The sequence below is a fragment of the Primulina eburnea genome, chromosome 3, assembly GCF_022965805.1.
Source record: "Primulina eburnea isolate SZY01 chromosome 3, ASM2296580v1, whole genome shotgun sequence".
Lineage (NCBI taxonomy): Eukaryota > Viridiplantae > Streptophyta > Magnoliopsida > Lamiales > Gesneriaceae > Primulina > Primulina eburnea.
This window is the reverse complement of record NC_133103.1, coordinates 11,139,686-11,165,468: the sequence shown is the minus strand read 5'-3', so window position 1 is coordinate 11,165,468 and position 25,783 is coordinate 11,139,686. Positions and strand designations below refer to the sequence as shown.

At 33.3% G+C, this 25,783-nt stretch overlaps 3 protein-coding genes across 3 annotated transcripts; all 3 read right to left on the bottom strand.

Moving 5' to 3' along the window:
• Window positions 1–1,789: 1,789 nt before the first annotated feature.
• On the bottom strand, window positions 1,790–11,246 carry LOC140826338 (AP2-like ethylene-responsive transcription factor AIL7). Its single transcript, XM_073188568.1, has 10 exons — window positions 10,880–11,246; window positions 5,675–5,895; window positions 4,810–5,299; window positions 4,626–4,708; window positions 3,493–3,501; window positions 3,313–3,401; window positions 3,152–3,225; window positions 2,997–3,047; window positions 2,827–2,903; window positions 1,790–2,633 (listed from the first exon to the last, which is right to left on the bottom strand). Exons 2-10 carry the CDS (start codon window positions 5,799–5,801, stop codon window positions 2,188–2,190), a joined length of 1,446 nt encoding a protein of 481 aa, XP_073044669.1. The 5' UTR covers window positions 5,802–5,895; window positions 10,880–11,246; the 3' UTR covers window positions 1,790–2,187.
• Window positions 11,247–14,238: 2,992 nt separating this feature from the next.
• On the bottom strand, window positions 14,239–17,922 carry LOC140826337 (kinase-interacting protein 1-like). Its single transcript, XM_073188567.1, has 2 exons — window positions 17,534–17,922; window positions 14,239–16,974 (listed from the first exon to the last, which is right to left on the bottom strand). The coding sequence occupies exons 1-2, from the start codon at window positions 17,625–17,627 to the stop codon at window positions 14,348–14,350; spliced, it is 2,721 nt and encodes a 906-aa protein (XP_073044668.1). The 5' UTR covers window positions 17,628–17,922; the 3' UTR covers window positions 14,239–14,347.
• Window positions 17,923–20,889: 2,967 nt separating this feature from the next.
• LOC140826336 (MLO-like protein 8) lies at window positions 20,890–25,003 on the bottom strand. The gene is made up of 15 exons (XM_073188565.1): window positions 24,727–25,003; window positions 23,865–23,922; window positions 23,557–23,762; window positions 23,340–23,456; window positions 23,173–23,233; window positions 22,965–23,053; window positions 22,815–22,889; window positions 22,644–22,732; window positions 22,504–22,553; window positions 22,367–22,407; window positions 22,117–22,290; window positions 21,996–22,031; window positions 21,834–21,901; window positions 21,660–21,720; window positions 20,890–21,508 (listed from the first exon to the last, which is right to left on the bottom strand). Exons 1-15 carry the CDS (start codon window positions 24,850–24,852, stop codon window positions 21,137–21,139), a joined length of 1,623 nt encoding a protein of 540 aa, XP_073044666.1. The 5' UTR covers window positions 24,853–25,003; the 3' UTR covers window positions 20,890–21,136.
• Window positions 25,004–25,783: the final 780 nt, after the last annotated feature.

Sequence of the window (25,783 nt, the reverse complement as noted above, 5' to 3'; positions counted from 1 at the left end):
TAATTGTCTCAGATTTTTATTAGAGACGAAGCTTGATTATGTATCGACATTTTTAATTTTAGTTAATTATATTTTAAGGTAAAATCAATAATATAAATTCAATTTTTTTTTAAAAAAATTGAAGTGGTTTGTTTGCTGTTTATGTGGGGTGAAGGAGACAGAGATGTGTGGCATGATGAACGTGATAGACTAAGTGGAAGTGTGATATCAAAACTCATTGCAAGAATTTCATGACTCTTCATCCCAACTGTATATACACACAGTATATGTATATATATACACACACACAGAGACCAATTCAGGTTGTTTCGTTCACACATTAGTTGGTCACATGGAGCTAGCATCGATGTGCCGTCTTTACATGTGAAGAATGAAAAAATTATAAATTGTAGACGATGAACTTCATACAAATAATGAAAATTTATTTTTAATTCGAGACGACAAATGTTGGATTTGGTTTTTTTTTTTTTTTTTTTTTTAACAATTTTATTAAATTAAGTAAATATATAAAATTTCAAAGGCGGTTGAGACAAAAATTCATCCTTAGTTCCTACCCACATTTTCAGAAAACGAGAAAAACGCATCGATGATGTCATACTAAAAACAAGATATTTGATTTGTAACAGCTTAGTTACGTTCTTGGAATTTCCTCTATTGCAATTGGACTTTTCTTCCGCTGGGATTAGAGGTTGGAGTCCTTTGGACTCATGCCATGACTTTGTTAGCAAATCCCGTGAATTTCTCGTTCATAAAAATAACGTATATATGATTTTTCAATAATAGATTAATTTTGTGATAAAGATATGTGATCTAATCCAACTTATGAAAAATATTATTTTTCACCTACAGATACGAATCGATCGACCGTCTCACGGATCTTTTTCCAAATACTACTAATTTGCTCGAATGTTGACTAATTAGTTCTTGAGTTGGCGCATAGCTATTAATTTAATTTACAACGTTTCTATTTTACGAAATTTTCTTCTGACTAACTGCATGATTTATTACGATTACAAATATCCCTAATTTTATCTGACGAACCTACATGAAATTGTTCCGATTTTATTAATTCGTTGTTTGCAAATTAACTATACTGATTTTTTTTAGAATAAAAATAAAAATTAGTGTTTATATACTTTTAATGGATATATATGTAACAAACAAACCACGGAGAAGCACCAACTTTTACTATGTGAAATGTCATGTTGATTGTTGACTTAGTAAAGCCCAAATCTTGAATTGGGCCATCCCACCTCTTCAAAATTGGGCAACGGAAAACTACCCCAGCCAGCTTCCTGCTTCGAAGGGGCGACTGGCTTGCTCGTTTTGCGAATTGTTTAGGTGGATCCGAATGCCTCCTCCCTTGTAACTGGGGTGGGTACTCTCGAGTTTCAGCCTGCCTCGAAAATTTTTTCTTTCGGGTTTATGGTCCCATGCTAGAGTTCTAGAGAAAGAACAGACAGGTCAATAACCATTGATGGAAATATTTTTCTTCTGATAAACCTATTTACTTTCCCGTATATTTCCAATATCGAACAAAGGACCATCCATTATGCTCATGAATGACCGGACAGTTCCACCACGACTCGATCTTGACCCTCTCCTCTATATCAGTTGTTGGCATCATAAAACTCATATATCTCCATGATGGACCTAAGCGGGTAAACGTTCCTTGATTACTTTTTAAGTTTACCTAAAAGAAATTTACAAGAGACTCAGTTGCCAAGTGTTTAGAATGGTAGAAGGCGAAAGGCAGAAATCAACGAATTCACCGACTATCCAGTGCGAATAAATTAAAATACTTTGTTTGCTCTTCATATATAAAAGTAGAGTTACAAAGAGAGTGCTATAAACGTTGATGTGCTAAAAGAAATTAACTGATTTTGTATGATTTTCATATATCGCTCCATGAAAAAGGCAAGAGCTAATCCAGTAATGGAAAACAGGTTGAAAATTAAGCCATAACCAGAGTGTTCCTGCTCCTGCTCATCTTTCACAATACATATAGGCAAAGCTAACGAAAATAAGCTTACTTTACAGCATTTCAGCTTCTCCTCCCTCAAGAAGCTTACTTGTTATCAAAGTGAGAACTTATCCTAGCTCTTACCGGGTTAGATTTGTAGTCCATTAAACGAAAGATTCCACAAATAAAAACTACGGTCAAACATCAGTAGAAGATCAGTATAGTTAATAGGACTGGTGAGGCCAAATGAAGAACTCCGGTTGGGTTGACATAAAAGGCATCGGCGTTGCCATGGACGAGGCTCTGGCAGACGAGTCCATCCCGACTGAATTGCTTGTTTGGAGGTGTTGAAAGAAATTGTGATGATAGAAGGGCACTGAAGTGTCGAATGGGATGCCACAAGGGATGCTGGAAACAGTTGGGGTTGAGGCGAAACTGATGCTGCTGCTGCTGTTGCTGCAGGATGGAGTTTGAAGGATGTTGCTTATAGGTTGTGTTTCTTCAGATTCGAGAGAGAGTTTCAGCCGTTTTGCGGCTCCTCCAATGGGGAGAGAGCTCTTCGAGATGGCTTCCACATCATATCGGTTCATCTCAAAATTAGTCACTGCATTTACTCCTCTGAACTTTATTGCAGCTATGTCATATGCCTCAGCTGCTTCCTCCTCAGTTGCTGCCATAACGATAATGAAAATTAGTAATTATAAATAGTGCAAGCACGATTCGAATTTCCTCTTCAATATAGTAGAGTATGTATCATAAAATGTGTTGGAAGAATGCTCTTATTCTATCATATTCTCACATTGAAGCGAATATATGTGGTTTCTTCATGAACTCAATCAAAAAAGAAATATATCTATACGTACCAAAGGTACCGAGGTATAGATCTTTATTCCCTGCAACTCGACCGATCCTTGCTTGCCATCGGCCTTGTTGATGATGCCTAAACAAGTTAAACACACTATAACAATGAAGCAGACCAAAAAAGACAACGGGAACATGGGCACATGGCATATACAATACAAAAACATCAAACCTGGTAACACCCCGATAGATGGATGCTCCTCTCGAGAACCCACTGCTTTTCCTGGCGATAGTCAAGAAGTGTTTCATGAAAAAAATTTAACACATCTGATTCAACTTTCATCATCAATCAAAAAATTCAAGAACAATTTATAAGAATATGCAAACCTTCGAAGTGATGCAATGAATTCTTGTTTCGTCTCATTCTTCATGTCCTCTATTTCTTTAGTATAATTGGAGATCTAAAATGAGAATTTTTCCATTACATTTAGTTTATGCCTCAACTCCAAATAACCAATCATTAAAGTCGGAAGCATGTGTAAAGTTACCGGGAAGTTCGTAGTAGCCGTAGAACCCCAATATTTCAAAGCTGCCAAATCATACGCCCGTGCCGCTTTCTCTTCTTTGTCATAACCACCTGCATTCCGAGAGATTCCATCATAAATAACGGTGACACAAGTATATTGCAGAATATATATAGAGCATATGTAGCTAACAAGGCATCTTACCCAAGTAAACTGCAGAATATAGTCCAGGATATAGCAGCATCCAGTTTAAAATAGGAACCATGCCCCATGCATACAAAGAGTAAAGCTCGTTAAAACATTGCTCATGTAATGACATAAATTATACGGAACAAAAAAAAAATAGCACGACAAAATTATACCGGGTGTCGACAAGGTGCCAAATTACACTTATAATCCATACATTCCTCCCGCATCAGTTCCAACATTTTTTTGTAATTGTTGTAATAAATAAACCATTTATCAATTCAAAGACTAATATCTAACAAACAATAGCCATCACACATTGCCAAAAATATTCCTGATATGAGGTCGTCATATTCGTGGTCAGTTAATTTACTTTTCACATTGGGGTTGGAAACTTTGGTCAAACCCATCAAGGGTCTTTGGCAGAAGAAAGGAAAAAAGGAAAAGTGGAAAGTGGTCTGAAATTTCATTCATTATTGTTCAGAAAACAAGTCTAGCTGTGGCGTAGAGCATAATAGTGTGGGCACCAAAAGGAAGGGCGTGGGGACCAAAAAAATTGTTTCGTCTTACTCAATTTATTTATCTATTCCAGTATGCTAGAGCATCAAATTAATAATTATGCTATTTTTCCACGAGCTTGGATTTCTAAGATAAAGTGTTTATTTTAATATTGGTATCGAGCGACCAAGAAGGTCGAGGCTTCAAGATCCATGTAACACTCGCGCATTTTACTGAATCTTAATCTTGATTGTCATTATATTGCGTAGCTCTCTAATGTTCGACTAATTAAATGATGTATATATGAATTTGTTTGGTAGCTGACTTTATTTAAGCGGACTTAGTTCTTGATTATATGTATCTATTAACTACTGGACAAATTAAATCTCCACCTATGAACCTAAGGATGATACAGAGTAACTAGAGTATGTAGAATATATTCATTTGTACAAAGGCCAGACAGCCCAGAACATGAACAAAAATGGCGGCACATCCGATCAAATCAGTGAAAATAGAAGTACACTTTGTGCATGCATATTCCAGTCAATCAATCATCGCATAAAAAGTTTGAATGAAAGAAAGAATTGCAGACGAAAGCCCTAATTTTCTCCATATTATTTCATTTGACACCCAAAATTTTGTAGGATACGTACCTTGACGCCCTTTTCTTGCTTGGCCTTCCCTTCTACAGCTGTTATCCCATAGATGCGCTTCATATCTTCCTGTCCATCTATGTCTGCAACATCATCATAATTAAATTAATTTTTTTTTTGTCAAAAGAAAAAAAGAAGGTTTTAATAGTAAAATCAAGAAATGAAGAACAAATTAAATCAGTACCTAGTAACGCCTCTGTATATCGAAGTTCTTTGACCAAAGGTATCAGAAATTTTCTTGGAACCATCAGAATCAACAGAAACAATTGCTTTGCTGCTGTTATTCTCAGTGCACAAAAAACTCTTACTACTAACTCCTAAAGATAAAGCATTAGCGGTAGCAGTAAAAGGGAACTGCGAATAGGTCGCGAGTTCGTTTCCCGATTCGACCGGCGACTGAATTTGTCCTCCGAACGACGTGTCGTCCACTTCGGAGCCCGAATTTCCAGAGAATGCCTGAAACCCAGTAATGTTATTGAGTTCTTGCTGCTCTCCATGGCTGAAGTAGTAGGCCGCGGCTAATGCGCCGCCTCCAGTGTGGTGGCTGTGGTTGTATATGTGAGTCAAACTTGAATCTTGCGTTTCCGTTGAGTCTCCGCCGAAGAAATCTTCCAGCTTCGGCGGCTGCTGCACTTGCGATGAATCCATGTAGCTTACAAGTTGCTGGTTTTCAACTTCAAGTAGGAAGGAAAAAGAAAGAAAAGCAGAAAAAATTAGAGTGATCTGAGCTGTTTAATGAACTCAAAAAACAATTTGCAATAAATATAGTGTGGAAAAATGACAAAAAATAACCGAACGGAAGCTCAAGATCGTAAAAAGAATGACGATTGGATTGGAAAAAAATGAAAGGAAAATAGGAAACATGGGTGCATTTCTGTTGTCCTTTCTACTTTATTCAAACTTAGTCTGCTCAGCAAACTAACCGAAACATGGAGGTATATGCAAGATTTCCATAATTTACTCGAACATACGTACATGCACATCAATACACACACACACACATATATATTTTATAAAATAACACATAATGTAAATTTGAGTTCAGTTACCATTGGCATAGTAATTATCAGAAAAGGAGTAGAAATGGTGAGAGTCAGCAGACTGCGAAGAAGGGTTGAGCATTTGATCCACCGAAGATTGCAGGGAGAACGACAGCCATTTGTTTTCTGGTGCCATTTTCTTGATTCTACCGAAACCCACTTCAAATTTCTCAACTTCACCTCAAAAATTGCAATACAACTTGGGAAAGGCACAAATTACTCCCAAAAGACTGCACAAGTACAAAGTTAAAAAGAAAGAAACAGTAATTATTTTGCATACCCACACATGACTGACATACACACATACATGTGTATATTATCTATAAATATACGAATTGAATTGTGAATTTACTCTATTGTCCTTATCTTTATTATTATCTATTAATTACAATTATACATTTACTCTTTTGTCCTTATCCTTATTATTTATTTACTAATTACTAAACTTTTAAATTCAATCTATATATATATACAAATTGAATTGTGAATTTACTCTATTGTCCTTATCTTTATTATTATCTATTAATTACAATTATACATTTACTCTTTTGTCCTTATCCTTATTATTTATTTACTAATTACTAAACTTTTAAATTCAATCATTATTATTAATTATTAATTACAATTATGTATTTACTCTTTTGTCCTTATCCTTATTATTTATTTACTAATTACTAAACTTTTAATCCTTATCCTTATTGTTTATTTACTAATTACTAAACTTTTAAATTCAATAGCCGAGATTAAAATTTGTTTTGTGAAAAAACCTTACAAATAATCTATATCTATCTATATCTATCTATACTAATCTATATTTATCTTTATTATTATCTATTAATTACAATTATACATTTACTCTTTTGTCCTTATCCTTATTATTTATTTACTAATTACTAAACTTTTAATCCTTATCCTTATTGTTTATTTACTAATTACTAAACTTTTAAATTCAATAGCCGAGATTAAAATTTGTTTTGTGAAAAAACCTTACAAATAATCTATATCTATCTATATCTATCTATACTAATATAAATATATGAATGTGACCTTCATTTAATAATAATCATTAATACATATTTTTTAAATCAGTTTTCAATATATGATGCTAAATACATAGCTAAATACATATTACTAAATAATATATTATCTATTATTAATCTATTAAGTATATGACTTTCATTTGTGAGTTTACTATTATATTATTTTTTTGTTTTACAATTTGTCATGTTAATGATGTTATTTAATTCATTTTTTTTTTTAGTTTAATAAGATCATTAATAGTGTATTTAACTCAATCAAAATAATTATTATTTTAATTTACTTTAAATTTAATTTTAGTTACTTAAATTTATACATTACCATCAAATAATAACAGGAAGACAAAGGGAAATGAGTCGGATTGATTAAAAATAAATTATTTAAAAATATTAATGTCATACAAAATTTCTTTCTCCCATTTAGAATAAAAATATTTTCAGACTCTTTAAGTGTCAATAAAGATATGTGATTGAGAGAAATTCAAACATTGTTTTTAAGTTATTTAGTCAATTTTTTTTATAAACGCTGCTAAATAAATATTACTAAATAATATGCTTCATTTGATCATTTTGTGTTCTTGCAATGAATGAGAGGAGTTTTTTTTTACCCTAGCGTTAACATGTTTGATTGTTATATGTATTTTGTATTGATCATGTAATTGTGTTTGCATTGTTTATGTGATTTGTTTGTTTGCACAAAGAAAAGAGAAAACAAAATCAAATATCCAACAAAAACGGTCATTTTTCAATTTTTTATTGTTGAGATATTTTGTTAATTTTTAAACACATAATGCATGTTTTCTGTTTGCTTAGATTACTTAGTTTGAAGTGACTTAGAAAATATTAAAAAGATTGAAATATTTATTCGTTTTTACCTTATGTCTCATAATATCAAGAGATAACATTTTTTATTTATTGGGGCAAATGTATTTTCAAACTTCTGTCTATAAATCAATATTTAAATTTTTTACGTTATTATTATATTCTCTAATCAATTTTTTTTACTTAAATTGATAGAAGACATTTTAATTTGAGTTTTTATGTTCTTGCTTATATTATTTTTGTAATATTATTTATCATGAAAATAATAGGTGAACTACAAAATTTGGTAGGTCTAAGAGTCCTCTGGTGAACGACAAATATGGATAAATTATTAAAATATATAATATCCAGTAGATTTTGGGCATGTGATTTTGCTCTAATTCAATGATTATGCATGATTCTAAATTTTAATTATATCACAAGTTAACGCATGATTTGTTGTTGCTAGATATATTTAGTCAATAGTCTAATATGTTTCTATGGTTTAAGAAAAATTGTGTGACTTTGTATTATATTTTTACTGCTGCTTTTCTAAATGGTTTTATTATGATTTCAAGGCACCATTTTTCATGTGTTTTTTAAAGAAGTGAAATGAATATCTATAAAACGACGACATTAATAAGGCTTCTTCTCTTTATTTGAAAAAAATATTGGAAAATTTATACAAATTGTGAATAATATGAGTTAATATTTAATTTGAGAGTGATTTATGCTTTTTATTGCTCGTATATACTTCAATTTTTTTGTTATTGTACTAAATAAATTATTTTTTAACTTTGAGGTATCATTTTTTTTCTTATCGAGGTTGTTTGTGTTATGATTTTTTTATTCGTTTTGGTTAGTATTGTTAGCGGTAATTGATTTTTCTGATATTATATCATGTGTCTTGTTGTTTATATAAAAATAAGTATGAGAGTACATCAATCAAAGCCACGTATTTTGGGTCTTCTGTTCTACGAAGAGAATAGTAAATGGTTTCTGTGAATTATATAATTTCTTGGTTTTTCATACATATAGTCTACGAAATGCGTCAAATTTTGAACAAAAAGTTTTGACAAAGATGAAAAAAAGACATGTTAAATAAAAAAGAAATAATGTTGTGTATTACTATGTTGGGTGCGATAATTGTCCCTGCTTGATAGAGCGGTCGAACCGTGGTGCTTGAGCTGCTGTGCGGTTTAAAAGATTTGAGTTGCACAATTACTACTAGCTATAGCTTTTGGTAAAACGACAAGCGATCGGTCTTACAATTGGTATCAGAGCCAAGGTAACGGGTTCGATTCTCATTGATTGCAAGGAGTGCAATTATTGGGAGGAAGATTGTTGGATGCAATAATTGTCCCTGCTTGCTTGAGCGGCCGAACTGTGGTGCTTGTGCTGCTGTGCGATTTAAAAGATTTAAGTTGCACCATTACTACTAGCTATAGCTTTTGGTAAAGCGGCAAGCGTTCGGTCCTACATACTATGTCCTAATTTCTGTATGATATAATTCAAGCACATTTTTTTATAAATATTTGAAATTAGGTCTAATTAAGTAACATGAAACATATACATATATATTAAATCATATTTAAAGCAAAATGTTAAGATCAAGAATGATTCAGATTTAAATTTCAACGAAACATAATGAAGAAGGAATTGAAGAATTGTATGTGTACGTTAAGTGTTATATAATGATTATGTTGCTATTTCATGGTTGTGCGACATATTAATGTCATATAAAATGTCAATATTTCTCAATAAAATAGTTTTTTTTCAAAAAGAAAAAATTATTCATTTAGAAAAAGAAATACATGAAAAACAAATTGTGCATAATTCTCAATCTATTTATAATGGTATGACAACAATTCTAAAACTTTGTTGACACAATATAACATATCAATTCTGTGCATTTTATTGAGACATTGAGTCAGTTTCACTTTATTTTCTCCAATATTATCTCGATATATTTCGAGGTGATACGAGATTGTTTTTGTCTCTTTTTTTAGTCAAAGTGTCTAACTAGCTAATTCATAACATATATGATGGTAGCATAGAAAAATCCTCGTCAAATAAATTCACTTAGCAAAATATTGAAATTCAAATAAAATTCTACAATATTTCATCAAATTAATTTTGACTATCATAAAATGCTCATCAAATCTAAATGGTTATATTATTAGATGAGATATTGAATAAGATAAATACTTTGACATATATTTGAATGATATCTCATATGCATATCTTAATTACATTATTCGTATCTCTTCTCAAGCTTTTTAAAATACAATAATTAATTTTGTATTTCGTTCCACAATATATAAAATATTATAAAACAAAATATAAACTCGATAGAAGAAAATTTGTTTTGTTTCAATGAATAATATAATATTATGTTCTAAACGCAACAAATGAGATTGAAACTATATCATCATCATGACATGATGCTCGCAATCATTATTTCAAAGCTTCCAAAAAATGACGATCAAGATGACTTTCTTGAATTGTGTCAAATTAAATGAGGACACAATTCTAAGATATAGCCATTTGAAAAAATTCAAGTATTTTTCTCACACTGATTGAGAAATAGTTGTTAAAAATTTATTAACCTTACAGCTATATGTTGATAATATTGATACTAAATATATAAAAATGATATCACAAATATCACAATATTTGAAGAAGGTGCAACAACATTCATTGGTTATGTTGTTGAAGAATATATAGGTTATAAATACTTTTAGTCACAAGTGAAAACTTATCACGAGTAAAAGCATTTTTTCTTAGGAGTTATAGTTGATTATTGTCAAAAAGCTGAAAAATCATTTAACAACAAAAAAATAGTCGGAAAAATAAGATTATCAAATAAAAACAATATAGAAAATCGAAAAAATGTCGTGATAAAGAAGCAAACTACGAGCATGTCAGATCCCAGATAAGGATTGTAAATAACATAATAGATGTTAAAGACGATCAGATACTTGTTGAGCATATCAAAATAATTATATGTATATTATAACAAACTACGACAAAGAGCTGTTGAGTTGTCAAAATCAACCAAGAAGCATATTGGAAAGTGTGTCAAGTGGATAAGATACTTTCTCTGATTTATATACCGTCTATGGTCATTATTTTTTTATTTTTTATGGCTTAGTTTGTTTCAGTTGATAAATGTTAATAACCATGTTTTAATTCATTTAAATATTATTAAAATTTCGTACATATATTTTCAGTAGTTTAGTTTTTTACGTGCAACGCACGTGCATTTTTCTAGTATATATAAAGATATATATATGTATGTATGTATATATATGTATGTATTTAGAAATTAAAGTTTAGGAGGAAGTGACCGTAAAAGGAGACGGGGTTATCATACCTCGTTAATCAAGGATCAACCATTAAAGGTTTGAACTTTGAACATATAAGAAAACGGAGACAGTTTCACATTCTTGAAGGAAAATAAACAAGAAATATTTGTATTTAAACTGAAAAGAAATATTGAATCACCCGGCAACTTAAACTCTTAGGCAAGAAAAAAAAGGATTAAATTTAAGGGATCGAAAGTAAGCACATGCAAAAGTTAAAAGATGCTAGAAAATTACTCAAGATACAGCTAGCTAGTATCCCAAAGGAATCATACGCGAGTGAAAAAATGTTTCCCGTGGCTTCGCTCCCACTCATACACACGAAGACATATACGTACACACGCGTATATACTATATAATATATTACATATTATAGTAACGAGACAAATGCAAGCCAAGTAGTAATAAAAAGTAAACGAGTGAAGCGAGAAAGAGGGGACAGGTGGAGGAATATAATGTGGAGAAAGAGGCGGTATAATCTGCCATATTCGGCGTGAAACCAGAGGGTGGTTTCAGATTTTTTTACTACATTAATTGTATTTTATATATATATATATATATATATACACATCAAGTAAAAAATTATATATATATACACATATAAATGTGGAGGAAGAGGAATTAGAGGAGTGACTTTTGGAGGTGTTGGCTCTGCGAATTGGAAAATTTGTCTGCATAGCAAAGGCAGCGAAAGATCCGGGCGACTGCTCGTTTTCTTGGAGCATGATTTGAATTTTTGTTTATTAATGTGAGTGGTTTTCCGTTGTTTTAGCCAACTAGGTTTTTTTTTTTTGGACTTCTCCACCCATCAAGGATTGGCAAGGGCTCATATATATTCTACGACTTCATATTTTTATACAAAACAAAAATATATTAAATGATTAATATACATAACTTGCGAAATTGATTTAATGTTGTATTTAGTACAAGTTATATACTGAATTTAATTATATTTATGGTATATATATATCCACAAGTTGAAGTCTCTTACGTATAGTTTTCACAACTATAATAATTAATTAAACACATAATAACGAAGATGGTTAAGTAATATACATAATACGCGTGAAATTTAATCGAAAAAATTAATAATATATAATTAAATATGAATATGGTTGCGGGCGACAGAGAGGGAGAATGCAACATTTGGATGCATGCAAGCAACACGTAAACATGGATGATTTGTTGGGACAGCGGTGCAACCCGCCCCGATTAATATTTTTATACCGGCGATATGTATAAATAGAATTTTTATTTATTATTATATATATTCTAGATACTTTTCTATATATAGAATCTAATAAGAAGAATATTCCAAATTAATAAGATAATAAAATTAAAAGTTTGGTTTCCAAGCTCGTGAATTGTAATTCGTTTTCAATCAATTTCAAGAAAAAGACAAGTGATTTATAACTCAAGTTAAGTTAAAAATTTGAATTCCTGAGATAATATTAAATTATATGGTTTTTCATTTATTTATTTTTGTTGGTTTTGACTGAGATTAAAGTCTTTTTAAATAAAACGCCATATTATGACACAACACGTGCTCTACTTTATACACGTGTACATATACACACATATATATATATATATCTCTCTATATATATATATATTTGAATGAAATTACGTATTATTAATGTGTGTGTATAATTAATTATAATTATTATATGGTAGCAGTACAAAGTTACAGAGGAAAAATAAAATTAATAATAGAATAAAACTCCTATTTCTCGAGTAAGATTCATTGGTTAAACCGCGAATTAACTTTCATGTTAATGTGATCGGATTAATTAACTTTTATATGTTTTTAAAATTATCATGTCATAATTTAAAATTATATGCGACACATATATTCAAAAAAAGAAGCAGCATTTATTAAGGTAACAAAATTTTCGTCCTAACCGACAACTTGAACAACGTACTTTCTCTATTTTTATTATTATTATTATTATTATTATTATTATTATTCAGGAGTAACATGCATGCCACGACTCGTATTTGGTCAATAATATCAACTATGCCAGTATATGCAGCAAAATAAGGTTGAGGATTTGATCGAAAAATTTGATCCTCATCATCGTTCTTATCCCATTATTTATTTTTTCTTAAACAATATAATAAAATAAAGAGTGATGATAATATGATATTAATTTTAAAGAGATTGTAAATGTAAATGCGATCACTGTTTTTTGACCTTTGACTGGGATTTCACGTGCGGAGCATCTTTTGACTCTAACATCTCGATAATTTCGGAGAAACGCACGTGCGCCTTCTGTCTCACTCTGCATTAACTATTATTGTTAGCTTAATATTCTTTGAATAATTTTAATAATAAGCAAACTAGGATATTCTCCATTCACAGTACACTGATATGACATGTTATATATATTTCATTATTAGATTTTGATTTCTGCCATGTCAGCCGGTACGTATTTCTGTTTGAGAATTTTCTTTTGAACCGTGATATATTTCAATCATGCTATAATTTTAAAAATGCAGCAAAAAATAATAATTGTTCGCACTATTTTTATATGCTAGTAAACAAATCCAAATAGCCGTAGATCGATATTTTGAGTGGCTCGTAAATGGATCTTGTAGTCGCAGATTGGCTTAAAAGAATAGCACATGAGAGTAGTGCAAGCGAGTAACGTAGGTGAGTAGCGCAAATGAGTCATTATTGCCCTAGACCAGTAAGCAGTAAGCTTGTGGGTCGTCCCCTACATAACAAACAAAATTTACCGGTGTTAGAGTTTGCTCGACACAGTAAATAGTTCACATATATTCTCTGAAAATTGGAGAGATCAAATAAAAATTTGAGAGAATAACCTTGAATAGTGATGGTTATCCTCAATTCATATGTTTTTAAGAGTGTATAATCGGTTTGAATTTTATAGCCAAAGTAGGTCAAATAATGAAATTAGATTTATAACCCATCAAGTATGTACTTATAAGAAGTTGTATATGTAGACTCTTATCATCAATTACTATAATTTTCTTTATAATGTCCGCTTTCAATATAATTGAAATTTGTAAGTGCATAGTATAATACATACTTTTCACATTTTCGGGATTGTTTTATTTGAAGGATTGGATCATGATTCTAACTATCGTATAAATTGAGTTGACGAAATAATGATGTTATTGTTCGCACCAAATAGTGTATTCACCTTGTTACATATTTTTATTTTTCTTGGACTATTATCGATTTTGGTGACTCAGAATTTCAGGATTTAAAATCTGATTTGTATAATTGGAGCCTAAAATGCCCATTGTTTTCTTTAGTTACCGTTGAAGAGGAGACCTGATTATATTTAAACAGAAACAGACTCAAAATTTCATGGTCTGGCTCTGGCATGCTTAGAAATTTAGGAAAGTAAAAATATTATAACAAAACCACAAACATATGAATGTACAAGTACGAACTTAAAAGAATTGAACAACGAACAACAATCAAACCTGATAAAGGAAAGATCCAAGTTTTATGAATGTGTACCACCTCTCATGAGAGGGAATCTTCTATTTGGATGCATACAAGATAAAATAGAATGCTTCGGCTTCTTCGGTTTGGTTCCAAAAATAAATGATCGTAAAGGGATTCGCGACCTGCTCATGGCCTGCTTCAGTTGCTGTTGATCACCACAGATCCCAAACTCTTCATTCAATTTTCTTAGCGATTTTTCGATATCAAGTTGCAGCGCGCTAACATGATCAAGACCAGCTTGTAGTTCATCCCGAACCTTGTTGTTCTCTTGTTTCATGTTCAAGATTTCTCCTTGGAATTTTGCAGCTTGATGGCTACTAAATCGGATTTCTTCTCCTTCAACACCTTCTTTCAGTGCTTTGGTAATCTCCTCTTGGATGCTGCATAATGATGCAAATCTTCGTTTCTGTTCATCTTTTAAAGACACACTTTGTTCCAACCAAACAGTTAGCTCGGTTTGAATTTCCCTTAGGTGCTTGTAGATTGGCCGGACTTCTGATTTTTGCTCGGTTGTAACACTTCCCACCTGCATCTTCTTCTCTAGAAGTTTCAGTATTTCATCCTGCAGATCCTGAACTTCAGTTTTAAATTTCTGAATCTGATGAAACGCGGTGCTGAATCTTAACCAGAAATCTAAATTCTCGTCCAGTATTGCATCAATGTCCATGCGAAGCTTTTCTTCAACTGCCGAGATGGGTGAAGTTCTATCGATAAACACTAATTTGATGTCAACTTCCTTGTTTATTAAGGAATTTTCTTGAAGGTCGTCACCTCCAGCCTCGGGTTCAACGCCACGTTCCTCTGGAACATCATCTACCTTGATGTCCTTATTTTCTTGAAGAAGGTTTAGTTTTTGGCGAAGGCGATGAATTTCTTCATCTCTTTTTGCTACAGCATCCTTCAGCTCTCTCATTTGCACTATGATATCAAATTGGCTATCCCTCTCTTGTTTCTCCATGTCACCGAGCTTCTTCTTGACATCCTTATAATTTCTTAAAATCGTGGTATACTCTTTCAGCAGAATTTTCTCCCTGTCCTCCATTCCTGTCAAGAGCATCTGCTGCCAGTTGAGCTCTTCTTCTTTCTCCACATTTTCTTTTGCTCGAACATTTATAAGATCATCTGAATGATCCACCAGGATTTGTTCCTTCTGTTTCTGATCCAAGAATGTGACGGTTTTTTTAGTTGAGCTTTTACCTGACAACTTTGTGCCTTCAACGGTTGTATCAATTTCTTTTACGTCCACCGTGCCTTCTGTTTTCGATTTATTCAAGAATTTTTCACCGCCACCTGGACTTGGCATAGCTGACTCATCTTGAACCGAACTTGTCTCCTCTTGCTCTTCATCTGGCTTGATGCTGCTTAATTTCTCAGACAAGTGATCAAGACTATTACGGGCATCAGCAAAATTTGTTTGTAGATTTCTGTTCTGGCTTTCCAAATTCTTGTTCAGATCCTGAAGCTTCCGCAACTTTTCCTCCATTTCTTTCAACCTGGTGGTAAAAATGTGCGTGCTATTAATCAGGGTCACCTTCTCATCTTCCAATCTCTGAATCTGTGAATGGAGATCGTCGGCTTCTGTTCTTAAGGTGTTGATAAGGACCGTTTGAGATGATACCACAGTTTCCAGGCTAATCACCTTGTTCACAAGCTTGTCGATCTTCTCTGCCATTTCTGTCACCGTAAGAGATTCCAAATCTTCTCGAAGTTTTACCGATGATGCCTCGACACTCTCCATCTCTTGTATCACTTCAACTACATCTATAGTCGAGCTTTGCGATTCATCCTCAAAGTTTGAAATCATATCGTTGTCATTCACCTTTTCCTCATTAGTCCCATCATTCAGAAACTCTTCCTTAAGGGACTCTAGTCGCTCGTGAGCAGCTTCGATCTTCAGGGACTCCTCTCTCGCCTCAATGGCAGACCTTTCTTGTTTATCCTGCAACTGAATCAATGTTTCTTGACACGATTTAAGGGCTGCCTCAGCCATCAACGTCCGAGCTTCATCATCCTCGATAACTGTATCCACGTTAAATTCATCCTGCAACCTGCAAATATTTTGTTGCATTTCCATTATCTGGTTTTCAATCCCCCAATACTTCGAAAGCCCACTTTCGTATGAACTCCTAGCAAACTCTTTAACAGTTTGTAATGCTAGAATATCTTTCTGAAGCTTATCAATCTCTTCAACAGCTTCTTCCTTAGTTAAACCAGATTTTTGAACAACTTTATTAGTTTTTGATAATTTATTGGCTTGCAATTGTTTCGAAGCTGTGGTTATCAGGCCTTTTAGATCTTTAATGGGTGCCTTTGGAGCGTTTGGAGCGTTTCCTATATCTGGTATTTGTGAATTCTTGGTCATTTTTGCCGAGACTGATTCATCATCTTCGTCCATTGCAAACTGAACCTGTTCTGGGAAAACAGTGGCAATTGTATGGTTGGCATTTTGAAGTTCTTTGGATAAGAGGTCGTAACGATCTGCCAATGCTCGAAAAGCCTTGTAAGCTTCTTCTACAGATGTTATAAGCTCTGGCCTCCTCTTGTAGTACATCTCAGCTCTCTTGGCAAAGGAATCTCCATCTTCTTCTATGAGCTTCAGCATATTTTGCACCTTCTCTTCCATATCTACAATGTGATGGACATTTGAAAGCATGCAAAAGTTATCTAAAGCATGTAACTGAGGTAGAACCAGCAGAAACAACCTAGGAATGACAGATATCAAAATTTTGTGTGTGTTTCCACTTCCTTGAGAAAAAATATATTCAGATGTCTCTCATTTAACTCTATCATTAGGTTATGGAATGACACGCTTGAAAGGAAGGATTTGCGATGCGTTTGAAATCAAGCTTTGATAGAAGACTAATCTGGAGGGTGGAACAGATTTCTCAGAATTCACGATCCTTGATCGAAAATCGAAGATTTCAAAAGCATCGCAAAATCCTTCAAGAAAACATGATCAAAGTGGAGCGAAAAAAAAAGATGTCCTATAAATTCAAGAAATGCGATACATCCGATCAAGATGAATAATCAATCCCACATTTTCCTTGATCGTTTTATAGATTCATAATCATATCACATTACAAATTACAATAGAAACGAAAACAAAATACGCCAGGATGAATAAAATATCAGCTAAAACAAAAGGCAAACACCATGGATGGATACCGAGGGAAGAGAATTTTACCCAGAAGGCTTTGATCCAGCCATTTCGATTGCTTGGTCCGAATGTGACTAGCCCACCACCATGAATACGCATTGTTTGCGGCTCTCTGCAACATCTTTCGATCCTTAATTCTTCCTTGAAAATCTTATAGTAGCATCTTTCACCCCTTCACGCGAGTTTTGAAGAAAGCAGAGAAAATCCCAGATAATTTGGGACAAGAATGGTGACAATAGATATCATGGAAATGTTATGGGATGCATGATTGGTAGAGAGATGGTTTCGCTTCATTAGCAGTGATCGGCAGTCACAACACGAACGTGGCGTCCACTGCCCTTGAACAGCTTGGCATTCTTCCAAAAGAGATCGAGCCAGAAAGCTGTCACCTTTTTCTCCTTCGACACCAATTTCAACCGTATTGCGCGCATAAATTATCCATTCCATAGGGGTGTTCAAATTTCGGATAAAATCGAAAAAACCGAAATCCAAACCGAAAAACCGAACACTAAACCGAACCGAAAACCGAATTTTATAATTCGGATATAAATGTTAAAACTGAAATTAATTTGATTCGGTTTCGGATTATAAATGTCAAAACCGAACCGACCGAAAAAACCGAAATTTAATTAAATTAATAACGTTATTTTTATTTTATATTATTTATTGAGATGATATTAGTGAATGAAGAATTATTTTGAATAATACTTAGTTGATTATTGTTTATGTAATTCATTTGTACTTTATATTTAAATATTTTACTAAGAAATCATTTAAAAAGATAACATATTATATTTTATAATATTAATATTGTTAATTTAAATAATTGTAACCGAAATAACCGACCGAAATAACCGAACTATTTCGGTAGAAAATCGAACCGAACCGAAGAAAAATGGTTCGGATATCGGATTATATATTTGTAAAACCGAAAACCGAAATAAAAAACCTGAAAACCGAACCGAACCGACCGATGAACACCCCTACATTCATTCATATATCTATTATCTACTATCTATCTATCTATTTTATTATAAATATATGATTTTGAACTGTGCTTTCCAGCATACAGCTATTGACTCTGCTTATGACTAATAACTGAAGTATTTAACATGGACTAAAGGTTGTTATTGACACATCATGACAGATTATGACCATTAATTGTGAGGTTAACAGTTAGAATTTTTGCCTATAAATAGTACCTTCAAATATCTGAAATTGTGTTACACAAATCTTGAGTTATCACTTGATATTCGAGCTAAGAGAGTGCATTTTCGAGCAGAAAAATTCAGTAGCGAGAACTCCTAGCAAATTACTGTAAGTGGGCTTATGTATAAATATCTTGAAAACCATTTGATGACTTCTGTTTTGAAGCAAAATATATGTATTTTTTATTTCTGATATCTGATTTTTGAAGCACTGAGACCTAGTGAACTAATGACAAGAATATATATTGTGAACATTACTGAATTCTGATTACTGGCATCACCTCTTAGAGGATACAACATATAGGGGATTGCTATCAGTTTAGCCATGAAATTCACAAATGTCACGCCCCGAGATCAGGGTTAGTCGACACCGACGTTATCTCGCAATCACATAATTGCAAGACAACTAGCCTCGTAGTACAGCATATACCAAACCAGTTTATTATCATAAATTTCCCAAAAGTGCAACGTCTTTACAACTCAGAAAGAAATAGAAACATGCAGAAGCGTAAATACGAAATACTGAAAACATAAGACTGAATAATCAATCGGTCACGAATTAGACTGCTTCTTCACCATCCCCAAAAGTATTATTGCTCCTCATCCTCCATTTGATTCTCATTCTTATCTGGGTGGGAAAGTAAGGGGTGAGTATTTTGGGGAAAATACTCAGTAAATGGGGGGCCAATCGTTCATGAAAAATATCGAGGTTATACATATACACGAATTATCACAATTTCAATATTTAGCATGTCGAATCAGATACAAAAAAAAACGGATACAGCACTGAAATCATCTCATTTTCTATGGTTTTTAACTGATCAGTCCCCTATATGTTACTCTTCTAAGGGGCGAGGCCAAAGGAACGGTTATTATAACCCACCGCATCAGGGCCTAAACAAAGATTTCAAAGTTCGGAATTTCCTTACCATTTCTAAATCGAATCATTACAGTGCTTTTACAAAATGCTTTCAATAAACGAAAATTCCAAAAGGGTTACATACGAAGCAGAACGAATATATCATGCCGATATAATTTTCAAAGTCATAGCTATTTTCGAAATATATTATGCCAATGGAAGTAGTAGCAAAAACCCACTTACAGTATTCTGACTGCTCAAGGAAACGTGAATGGTGAGATTGCGGCAGAGCATTGTTACTAGAGGGCAAAAATCTTCGAGAATACGGTGATGCTAGAGAGGATTTCGAGATTTGGGAGTGCAAGTTCTGAATGAGGAGTCCTCCTATTTATAGGCACGAAAAATCAGCTTACAAGGTAAGCTCTGAAGTCGCTCCACGAATGACGCTGATGGCTAATCAAGTGGATGATTGCACTAATTTCTCCCGGATGAACGTGGTCTCTTCTTGGTTCAAGGTACATACTCGAGATTCATGCTATAATGGAGTGATTTCGGTTGTCTTTAAATTGCAATTGGTGCACTCCCATATTGCATGTTGCATGGTCATCACAACAAATATGCTCAGTACTTGCTTGTTAAATTTCTGATTTCTGTTCTGATTACTGATTCATGTTCTGAAAATAAGAATTTTTGTATATTATTTATATTACTGTTTCTGTTGAAAATGATTTCGAAACTGGGAGTTATTCTTGCCCTCGCTTATTGAGTGACGACCATATCACTCACCCACCAAACTCATCTCAGATAAGAACGAGGAAGAAATATTAGAAGAAGAAGAAGAGCAGATTCAGTTCTGGGGCTGGTGAAGAAGACTGTTGTTTTTCAATTCTAAGTTATATTTCCATTGTATCTGTTAAGAAATTGTTATGTCTGGTTTTACATTTCCAATGTAATGAGTTTGTAGCAGACAGTGAATTATTTAGTATTATAAATAAAAAGAATGGTTTCTAAATTTTGTACTTTTGATGCTTGTTGTTTTCGAATGTAAATTTTTTAGAACAATTCCGGTGTCAACCAATCCCGTACCTGGAGCGTGACAATATTTATATCTTTATCTTTATTAAATAATATTCATTAATATATGTCACTATGTTTGTTTTGTTTTCATCTATTAATTAATTGAATCTAAAATAAATTGAAGAAAAATAAAAATTTAGTTGCACTCTATTTTCATATATTGATTAATTGAATCTAAAAAAAATTAAAGAAAAATGAAATAGATTTTTAAATTCTAAAATCAATTAACAACAAATTAATTTTGAGTTGGAGAAGGGATACATGAACGTAGTTTGTCATATCGAAAACATAGCATATGTATGTCACGCCGCTCCCCATTGGTCAAATGCTTGTTTCTTTTAACTGTGGTCTACTATTGTATTGCAAAATTTGAAAGCAAAACTAGCTGCTTGCGGTGATACAAATGTTTTTACAGCAATCAAAAAGCTCGAATGTTTTATACAATTGCCAAACATACACACCACTTCTTTACAATGGTGGTTAGCTTCATTTCTCAGCAGCAGGCTTCCCAAATGAAAAGTTTTCTGTTTGATTTAAACTTGCGTTGTTATCTTTATCATCACGGTCCACTCGTATAATTAAACTTGACGTTGCTGCTAATGCTGCTGATGCAGGTTCATCTTCAAGATCAGATGCATCGTATCCAGATGAACGTGTGGAGTGGTCAATAGTCGTTTTGTGACGCAAGGCGGTACCCATTGAAGAGATATCTGGGCTCATGCTCCCGTCTCCTAGTGTTCGTGTTGGTGAACTTCCTGGTTTGCCCCCGTGCTTTTTCTTAACCGCCATGTGCCGCCAATTCTTGAGCGCGGCTGATGTCTGCTCGTCGAATATGGATTTCTTCATGTGCGAGCCCATCTGTATTTTTTTTTTTGGACCATAAATAGCGGAAGTCAATTTATGTTTCAGATTGGCGTATTGGTATAGGAGGGGCGAAACTAAAACCTTTTTAGTGACGAAATTTATACATAAGAGACATTTAAGGCTTATGGAAAAACTTTAGTGGTACCTGAGCGACAAGGGCGTATAAAGGCAGCGTAATGTAGCTGCAGAAGAACAGGAGCACCACCCTGTAATGAAAGCCGAAATACACTTTAGACCACAATATGAAAGCACAAGTTTTGATCGGTCTCTGCGAATGATATTGGTTTCTTTTGTATCAGATGGCTGAAATATGACTCACCCCAATGCAACTTTCGCAATCACAAACCCGATGTCATCGTGGAAGCAAGATGAGATACCATATTCATACTGAACAAACATAAGAAAATTTCATTTCAGTTTAATGATGTTTCAGGGGAAAATAAACATCTAACATAGTATATGTTTCGAGGAGAGTTGTTACCCAAATCCAGAAAAAGTATGTGATTTGGAAGGCGTTCTGCAAAGACAAATATATAAAACCAATTAGCACAAATACTTATTTTCGCTTCCACTAATTATCTCATTTATGCTGGCTCTAATACCTGAAACAATGCAAAGTGTATAAGCTGCAGCACCAACTTGGGACGACCAAACCAAAAATATTTATCTGAGCCCTGCACAAGAGGTATGCCTTGGACTACTGCATGCCTCTCTATTATTTCAAGTGCCATCTTCGTCAAAATAGCTTGCAGCTTCGTTCCAACAGCTAAGATTATCTGAGAAACATTGCATGATCAGGGATACTTGTATCTTCATGTACTTGAAATCATAACGACAACTGCAGATACTTACTACTAAAGGAACTAACGATGCCCAAAAAAGTGCCTTCCACCCTGATGTACAATAATTTATGACAAAAAGATGTCAAGAATGAACAAAATTTCACAGCACATAGTGATTCAATCTCAGAAAAGAAAGCAGAGACTTACCGCTAACATTTATGAGCAGGAACACACAAAAAGACGCCCACAATATCGGACTGTTTGAAATCATGTGAAAAAAAGAGATTAAATCATCTCCAGACGTGCGAAAAAATGGGGAAAAATAAGGATATTGTATCATTTATTACCTTACTCCCACTACGGTCTTGTAATCATCCTCAAGCGATCGTTTTATGTATTTTTGGAAGTTGAATTTACTCCCAGGTGCCAAATGAACCTAAATAACGAGAAATATCATATTAAAACAGGACAAGAAGTATACATTTACTGATTTTATCTGTTCGGAGGAGCAAACTTACAGCAATGAATCCATTGCGCAGGGTCAAGTAGTCAGATTTGTTGACAGAGCGAAAAAATTGTCTAAAGAAGCATCCCTGAATGAAAGACATGCCTCTTAATACGAAGAACTCAATAACAAATAATGAAAATGAGAGAGGCATATATCATACAATATAGAAGAAGAAGGGAATCCTCGTCCAGAAACTTGTGTGGGCCCTTACGAAAGACGTTTCATGTGTAAGCCTGAATCTTGAAGAATCTGTCGATTTAACAGTTAAATAACTAATCAGTGAAGGAGTACATTTTTGTGTTCATGAGGAGCTGAAATTACGATCCCAAGATCCATTCCAAAGGATAAATAAACGTGCAGTGAAATACCATGCGTAAACTCGTAGTCATGGGATGAAGTCTCCTGCTCCCATTGCTTCCATCGACGAGTCTGCAACGGCCAACAGATATTTAAATATAATCAAGACCCGTGTAAATGCATGAGTTGAATATGGGTTATTTTATTCAAAAAGAAACGAAAATGAAAATGGAATTACCTTAAGTTTTCCAAGCCCCATAGTAATCGCACTATAAGCAACATGAAACACTGCTAAAAAGAAGATAAGGATGTGTATCTGATGCAGTCCTTTCACCGATATAAGCGAGACATGCCCCTGTTAAAACCTCGTGTCAGCACGCCAAAAACTCCAGACCAATCCGCATCTCATGTATTCAATGAAATTATGATTCAAGAAAGAGTGAAAGTATGCTCACATCGCCGCAAGAAGGCTCTTTACTCGCGGCCAAAACTCTTCGCTCATATGACAAGAGTCTACGCTTCGGATTTTCTGTATTCTTCTTTATGTCCCCCGCAGAACAGGGCAACATCGTGTCAGCGACGTGAACCGGTATGCATATGTCAGCAATATAGTATTGGCAGAATACGAGGATTAGCGAAATGAAACCGAGTACCATCAATTCTGCCACCACCAAACAGAGGCAAAGTTGTGTCAATCAAGAAAACTTTTTTCTAAATCTAATATATAATATAAGGCTTTATAGAGAAAGCTAAGATATTATACCGGCTTTGACCTTCTCCAACGCCTCATAAAGAGCTCTTTTGTGTCTCTCCGTTAACCACTGTATATCCAATTACATGTCAAACCGAGCCAAGAAATATGAAATAAGCAGCACTAGAATAAATGTACAGCAAACTGTAACTCTATGTGAAGTTGAAAAAGTTTAAGAACAGAAAAAATCTGTGACTGACACCAAAACATATTGACCTGTCTTCTCAGCTAAATTTTTCGGTCTGCGACATGTATTCAGAGTCACATTCTACTGAACTATAAATGGTCTTTCTGTATATAGGAATATGCTGACAACTTGAGAACTAAATTTCAAATCTATCTTATGCTAAAAGAGGCCTTCCATATTCTATTCGGCTGACAATATTTATTGTCGTACGGTATATAGATCACACGGTATCCACAGAATCGTTTCGATCCAAAAAAATTGAGTCGAGGATTAAACACCATTTGTGAAATAGATAGTCTGAAGTGACATAAACCAAGCTTCGGAATTCATAAAATAAGTAATTATCTGTATGCAAAATCCAATAGAACACAACCAGAAGTTATAAACCCCATCAAAAATTTTGTGGGCAGGGCCAAGGTTAGAAGCAAAAAACGTAAAAAGTGGAGAACCTCGTCAAGAATAATGAAATCAGTACTATTAATCAAGCACTAAGAAAGTCAACCCACAACGTAAGATTCCCAAAAGAAACCAGTAAAAGATCTGTTCATCCCAGCAAAAGTCAAACTTAAAAGAGAAATGATGAATAAAAACTGTAGGAAAGAAAGAATATCAGGCAAGTGGAATGGCACGGGACTGGAAACCTTGTCAAAACATAAAACCGATTAATGCAAATAATATATTTCTCACCGCTCCGACTTTGTGGAGGATCTTCTCGAGGGCGATAGAGATGATTATAATGATTGCACAAACACCAGCAACAGCCCATGTTGGTGTCTGATCAAGATTTCTGGATGTACCCGCCTCGCCCGCCATATGGATTTGAGTAATATAAGATCAGTCACAAATATTAATGTCAAGGAAGAAATTCGATGTTAAGGATAAAGAAAGAAAAATGTTGCTTGAATTTTGAGCGAGTAATTCGATCAAAATGGTAATCACTTCAAGAACTTATAGGCCAAGAAGCTTGCTTTTTTTGTATGAAAGAAGACTCGGTTAGCGTCAGAAACTACGCGGTCCGATTATTGAAAAGTCAACTAGAGACCATCTTCAAAAATTACTATTATTATTATTACGGTTCCGTCTGATTCCAAAATTAAAACTAAAAATTCGTATGCCGTCGTTCAAATCCCAAAATATGTAAACTACTTGATTTATTATATGTTTAGTTTGATTATTTTGGAAATAAATTTAAAATGTTCAAACTAATTTTTTTAATAAAGATAAAAGATCGACCACAACTTTTCGATAAATAATCCTCCTTATCTCATGTTCGGTACCTTTTTAAAAAACCAATGATATTGATAAATAATTTTTTAGAAGCATAAAATATAGATGTGTGATAATTTTAATTTAATGATAAAATACACTACAAATGACTTAATTACCCTTAATTTATAGATGATTTTTATAAATTTATGCTAGGTAGAAATTAAAATCAAATAAATATTTTATTTATTTTTATATATTATATAATATAATAATTATATAAATGAATTCGAGATAATTATATAAATAATTTTTATAAATCTCAATAAAATTATTAGCATCATCCGATTAACCTTAAAAATTGATATTTGACTTGACTCACAAAATCAATGACTCAATTATCATATTATATAATATATAAAATTAGGTAAAAATAAATAAATCATGCAAGCATTGTCGAAGCATGAACAGATAAAAAAAATATAAACTCAAGCAACAACTTTGAAATTATAAAATTTATTATGGATAAGATCAATTT